Source organism: Mizuhopecten yessoensis, unplaced genomic scaffold, assembly GCF_002113885.1.
Source record: "Mizuhopecten yessoensis strain PY_sf001 unplaced genomic scaffold, ASM211388v2 scaffold7987, whole genome shotgun sequence".
NCBI lineage: Eukaryota > Metazoa > Mollusca > Bivalvia > Pectinida > Pectinidae > Mizuhopecten > Mizuhopecten yessoensis.
The window spans coordinates 360479-367640 of NW_018407322.1; the positions used below are offsets into that span (position 1 = coordinate 360479).

Genomic DNA, 7162 nt, shown 5'->3' on the forward strand with positions numbered 1-7162 from the left:
TTCACTCAGTGCTTTTACTTTTTTTTTTTACAAAACCTTTCCCAAATGTTTTGCTGATTTGAAATGTTAACAATCATATCTGGATTTCCTTAATCCATTTTCTCGAAAACATATTTTTGACTGCTAAATAAATACATAAAATCTAGTTCAAACTTTTGCCTTTGAACTTTCTGTAAGTTTTAAAAATTGAAAGCAAAACTAGAACAATATTATGCTGCTGTAATGATCCACTACACTGCTGTAAAGAAAATTATATAACTATAGCACTGTCTTGTAACAAATAACGTGTTTAATAAATAAAAGATGTGTCTTCATCTAAAACTAATCATCAATATCACAAGGATTTCAGTAACCAACTATTTGTTGAAGAAACTCAAACATATCAACCCATAGAGTAATGAAAGCCATCAGTTTACAATAGTGACTCGTCTGTGCGAAATCTTACTTAAAAACAGGGATTGCCTCCCCTGTTACCTACAAACTGCTCCATGCACTTTTATAAATATAGATCTGTTAATAATTATTTCATGCAAACAATCTCACTGGCAAAAACAACCAAGCATTCGATGTCTTTTGTGTTCAGTCGACCGTGACAACAATTTGATAAAAAACATAAATGTAATTGTATATAAAATACTAACAGTTGTTTTTACAGGGTGGTATGGACTTGCTCCACCCAGATCGTGGTCTATTGAGAGCCTACAATACAGACTGTAATCCCAACTGTACCCATCATCCTTACACCTCGATCTAAATAATCTACCATACTGTTATAACCTTTGTCCTATTAACAAGTCTCAATAACCTACCATCCTTATTTTATCCCGCGTACTAACAACCAGCTCTCAATAATCTGACATACAAGCTCGGTCCTATTAGTAATCAGTCATCTGACGATGTATCTTATTTATAATACATATTGACCACCGAACATACTGAAATGGCACATTGATCTTTTCAAAATTGCTTAACAAATGCACTGTAAAAGTAGTGCTCTATGAGTGCACACAATGATTTTATTAAATGTTGTTTGCGATGTAACATGTATAAAGACAACTTCTTTCTCACGACATCATTTCTTATTGTTTATGACAAAAGTATCTTGAAGACAGGACATATTGCCTGGCATTTGACCATTTGCCAATGAACCGTCAGTCTACCTTTTGATCATGTATTATAGCCAAATGACATCAACTAAAATGACCTGTCAGGAAGATGTTTGACAGCTGCCATAGGTGATCACTGGTTCATTGAACACTACATCGTGGATTTCAAACAGACAAACCTAGAGCAGATGAACTGTTCATTTTGTCAGATACATGTTTAAACAAATAACAAAAAAAAACAAAAAAATCCTCTTGTGCAAAATTCTAAAAGAGTATAAAAATTGTGTTACAATGGTCATGGATCGGGTAGTCATGATGTTATAAAATGCTGATAAAATTAAAACTGGTGTAAGTACCAGCGAACCATGATGTTTTATATTATTCAATAAAACTGGTGTAAGTACCGGCTAACCATGATGTTTTGTGTGGTAGAAGATTCAATAAAACTGGTGTAAGTACCGGCTAACGATGATGTTTTGTGTTATTCAATAAAACTGGTGTAAGTACCGGCTAACCATGATGTTTTGTGTTATTCAATAAAACTGGTGTCAGTACCGGCTAACCATGATGTTTTGTGTGGTAGGTGATTTAATGAAACTGCAGATTTTACATAATAACAGTGCTTGACCCTTTTCTCCACATCAAAAGAAAACATTGATATTGAAATGTACATAAAATATGCGTAATTGTTTTTAATTTCATATGCAAGTCATATATATCATGCACAATTGTGCAATGTTTTAAAATGTGGGGGAAGGCTTATCTTTGAGTGGAGTGATCGTTGATGAAACAATGTTTACAATGTAAAAACAAAATGTACTTTTGAGTGGAGTGATCGTTGATGAAGCAATGTTTACAATGTCAACAAGGGCTGTACTTTTGAGTGGAGTGATCGCTGATGAAGCAATGTTTACAATGTAAACAAGGGCTGTACATTTGAGTGGAGTGATTGCTGATGAAACAATGTTTACAATATAAAAGAAGACTATTTTTGAGTGATTGCTGATGATGTCAACAAAGGACTAGATATGACAAGCAATGAAGATACACTGTAGCTTTGACCATTTACCTGAAGAATTTTGGTTCTATGCCATTTTGAAATGAATATAACAAGCAAAATGCATTCAAATCAAGGCTGATAAAGGTAGATAACTCAGGAAATATCTAAAAAGAGATGAAATTCCCATCAGTAACTTCTTATCATGAGCAGATCTATATTGTACAACCTTTTTACTACTTAGACCAATTCAGTTCCTAACAGTTATGTCATGTCTATATTAACATGTATCACAGACCTGCTCATATTTAAGAATTAGCTTATTTGATCAGAAACGTTCGGCATTTATTTTCCCTATTTCTATGGACTTTCACCAGATTTTGAGCGGGATATATTGCCATCAAATGATTTAGAGTGATGAAAAGTAATCACCATGTCTTTAACAGTGAAAATCAGTAAATTGTTTGCTAAACATTTTGTTTTAGAATTTTGGAAAATATTAGAGCCAAAAACACATCTTCTCATACCTTGTTCTTTGATAAATATAACACTAAAATGTATAGCACCATTGTTTGAAATAAAAGAAGAAAAACAAATAACCAACATGCAGGCATTTGAAACCTCTTTCAGTGGAAGTATTGGTGAAGTACACCGTTCAACTGGCAATTTTGAAACCTGACAAGTGTACCAGATGGGTTGTACACAGGAACCTGGGATCTCACAATCCATGCTGTGTTGCTGGACTCCCCGTTTAGTGGACAAAACCTGTTTCGTATTCTCTAAGCAAACATTTTAAGTGATACCGCTAACACCAATTTCTTAGGAATTCTAAATCTAAGATACAGGTATCCCCACTACTAGGCACAGACTAGCTCACAAAAGTAGAGTTCAGACACAGATTAACTCACAAAAGTAAAGTTCAGACACAGACTAGCTCACAAAAGTAAAGTTCAGACACAGATTAACTCACAAAAGTAAAGATACAGTCCAGGTAGGAACATGACTAATCCACAGAAGTACAGTCCAGGTAGGAACATTACTAATCCACAGAGGTACAATCCAGGTAGGAACATGACTAATCCACAGAGGTACAGTCCAGGTAGGAACATGACTAATCCAGAGAGGTACAGTCCAGGTAGGAACATGACTAATCCACAGAAGTACAGTCCAGGTAGGAACATTACTTATCCACAGAGGTGCAGTCCAGGTAGGAACATGACTAATCCACAGAGGTACAGTCCAGGTAGGAACATGACTAATCCACAGAAGTACAATCCAGGTAGGAACATGACTTATCCACTCTTTTTTGTAGCAATTATGGCCCTACTCGGCACTGGTAATATACAGGTAGCTCGCAGGATTCACTTCTGTAGCGACATCGGCCAGGCAATATTGGCTGCTGTACGTTTGTAGGCAAACACACAGTTCTTCTTGCTATTCTGGTGTTCTGTTTTCAGATCCTGAGGAATTTCAACATCCTGTAATCTCCTCTCTACAAAACAACAAGATACATTATTACACTTTGAATTCATAAATATAAAACTGATAATTTATATAAAGTAACAGCCGAAGCACACACAAAATGTTTGTTTGGGGTTAAACATTCTTGAATTATCCATGGTGATATGAAGATTGGTGCTTAGGGAGACTGTGTCAAAAAAAGAAATAGGAAAATAGGATAATAAGGAAAAATAAAGAGGTCCTAAGACTAGAAATGGGGACAGCAAATCAATTTGGGTTTCTTCAGTGTCCCCTTAGTAGAGGACGCAGAAGGAAACGCCCAATTCTGTCGGGGCGCCACATTAGGCTGCCTCTTACAACATGTAGTCAGATACAACTTGCCTATTCTTTCCCCCCAAACCTGTAAGGACCAGCGATAAAAGTCCTCTCCAGTCATTACATTGTTATTACATGGTATAACAATGTCAATACATTGGTTGTGCTCTCCTTACAGTATTCACCACCATCATTTCACACAATTACTCACTACTTCACTATGATACATCTAATATACCTATTACAGTATCATACCTACAATGTTACACTCTCACTGTTGTCACGTCGGTGACTTACCTTCCCCTTTGATGAGTATGTATAGACCGTAGTCCTGAGGGTTAGTCACCTTGAATTTGTGGGCTATAAGAGTACCTGTAAATGACATATAGGAAAATAAATTAATCGACAGATCAAGATTTTTACAATTTTGCAGATTTAGAACTGACCATAGTTTATTTGGAAGGTTTGTTAGGATGCAGTAGGCTTTGTTTCAAAGTTTCTAGTGACACATGTAGGTACATGTATGTTAGATACTCACACACTTCCTTGGTGTGCATCTTGGGTCGGACAGGTAGCGTTTTCCATATGATGCTGTCCCTGAGCTCATCAGGAATGGCAATCTTTAGGAAACCCTGTATGTCCTCTATACCTGGCAGGTGGCCCTAAAAATACAATACAACAGTGTCATCAACCAGCCCAATCTAAACAACAACAGACACTAATGTCATCATAAACCCCATCAGGATTTTAAAGTCAATGATGATATCAAAAATTATTACGATGTGATTTGAGGAGTAATTTCATGCAGGGATATCAGTCAATACCTCATGTTGTGTAGCCTGTGTTTCCTGCATGTCCCGGAATCTTTTGAGGACGAGGACGGCACTGCTGAGAGAGGTGAGGTAGTACCCACCCTCTCCATTGAGTAGGGAGGGATGGATGAGGCCCCAGATGTAGTCTGACTCTATCTCGGCAGTAACAAACCCACAATGCACCAGCACATAGATCATCATCGGCAAGAAATCTGTAACAGGTACGAAATATTGATCAGCATTAGAAATCAATTATTTATCTAACTTTTACTTCATCAACACTGTTAGACATCGTCAATATATACCACTGATTACATTCTGAACAGGTACCCATATTTAATCACTATTTGTACATCAAATTCTGTTGAGATACAGACTAATAAGGATGTGTTGGCTGATAGAATGTGAACAACTGAGACCTACCATCAGCTCCCATAGGGACAGGCCCGGGTCTGGCATGTACTGGCTTGTTCGTCTGTAACAGGGATAACGATTGGTTAGAATATGTAGTAGTGCGGTACAATGAGAACATCTCGCCTGCAAAGCTAGAGGCCAAGTATTACAAGCAGGACCAATGTATAATATATAAATATATAAGGGTCATGAGACCCGATTTCATTGCATGTATTTGACATTCCATCATACCAAAACATACACACATACAAAATTTGGCAATTAAGGTGACAAAGAATATGAGATAAACCTTTGATTAGGCGATGCACAATGAACTAAGGGCCATAACTCTGTATAGTTGGTCACCAGACCTGATTTTAGTATGTAACACTCTGCCATCCCATGAGGTAATCACATACAGACACTGTCAATTGCTGTATACAGAGTATATAAGATATGTTCTGGAAATGGTGACTTACACACTGATAGATGATGGAGGTCGCACCAAGGAGATACTCCAACTTCTTCAGGGGCGAGTACGCCTTCTGCATCTTCATGAGATATTGCTTGATAGACTCCATCACAGTGCTGTCTGGGGGCGAGATTCCAGGCTGAAATATTATCAAACAGGTTAAATATAGGTTACAAAAAAACATTTTATATTACCTTGCAAAAGTTATTCATGTAATTTGATGACCTATTTCATATACAGTTTAAACAGGTTCCATGATATCTACAGTTGTACATTCTATACAATTCTACCAACGATCTTGATAGCCTTAAACCAGTAGGAATTATATTCTTACCCTTAAGCCAATCTCTTCTGGAGACTTTGTTCTAGCATAGCGAATGTTTTCAGAGAGATTCTTCACACTGCCGTTTCTGTAACAGAATTTAAGTTAATTTTCCATTGTTCATATTGACATATTATTTGAAATGATGATAAAGGAAACAGAGTCAGACACTGTACCAGTGTTTAATAGTTATTTTTTTATTGTGTTGTATGGTATTTAGTATTTCACTTTTGCATTGCCCTGTAAATACTGACAAAGTACCACTCTCGACAATTCAAGTCACCCAAGAACATTATATTTGTCTGAATATAACTAAACATTGAACTTGGGTCGATTTTAATAGAACATGTCCAGGATACTAAACAGATCGTTGTTGGAATATTGAACAGAACTTCATGGACAGGACTCTCATAAAACTGCTCCAATGAAGGAGATGATTGGAATTCCCTTTAGCAAAGTCAGAGACAAACTGTAAGTAATATAGTAACAACCTATGGGATGCGAGTAACAAACTGTGAGTAATGTAGTAACAAACTGTTAGATGGAGTGAGTAATAAACCGTGAGTAATGTAGTAGCAAACTATTAGATGGAGTGAGTAACAAACCGTGAGTAATATAGTAACAAACTATGGGATGGAGTTAGTGCCAAGCTTTGAGTAATGTAGTAACACCCTATGGGATGCGAGTACCAAACTGTGAGTAATGTAGCAACAAACTAGGGGATGGAGTGAGTAACAAACCATGAGTAATGTAGTAACAAACTATGGGATGGAGTGAGTGACAAACTTTGAGTAATGTAGTAACAACCTATGGGATGGAGTGAGTAACAAACTGAGTAATGTAGTAACAAACTATGGGATGGAGTGAGTAACAAACCGTGAGTAATGTAGTAACAAACTATTAGATGGAGTGAGTAACAAACTGTGAGTAATGTAGTAACAAACTATGGAATGGAGTGAGTAACAAACTGTGAGTAATGTAGTAACAAACTGGGGATGGAGTGAGTGACAAACCGTGAGTAATGTAGTAACAAACTTTTAGATGGAGTGAGTAACAAACCATGAGTAATGTAGTAACAAACTATGGGATGGAGTGAGTGACAAACCGTGAGTAATGTAGTAACAAACTATTAGATGGAGTGAGTAATAAACTGTGAGTAATGTAGTAACAACCTATGGGATGGAGTGAGTAACAAACCATGAGTAATGTAGTAACAAACTATGGGATGGAGTGAGTGACAAACCGTGAGTAATGTAGTAACAAACTATTAGATGGAGTGAGTAA

The 7162-nt window shown here is 36.7% G+C and overlaps 1 protein-coding gene across 9 annotated transcripts in view; it reads right to left on the bottom strand.

The window, feature by feature from the left end:
* Positions 1-3368: 3368 nt before the first annotated feature.
* The window catches only part of LOC110454668, a 79389-nt gene continuing 75595 nt past the window's right edge, over positions 3369-7162 (bottom strand). For all 9 annotated transcript variants that reach the window (XM_021504309.1, XM_021504302.1, XM_021504303.1 and 6 more), the window contains 7 exons: positions 5891-5966; positions 5564-5695; positions 5115-5166; positions 4704-4903; positions 4418-4541; positions 4177-4251; positions 3369-3595 (listed from right to left, as the gene is read on the bottom strand). In XM_021504309.1, coding sequence (XP_021359984.1) covers positions 3465-3595; positions 4177-4251; positions 4418-4541; positions 4704-4903; positions 5115-5166; positions 5564-5695; positions 5891-5966 — 790 coding nt within the window. In that variant the 3' untranslated portion in view covers positions 3369-3464. The remainder of the gene's footprint in view (positions 3596-4176; positions 4252-4417; positions 4542-4703; positions 4904-5114; positions 5167-5563; positions 5696-5890; positions 5967-7162) is intronic.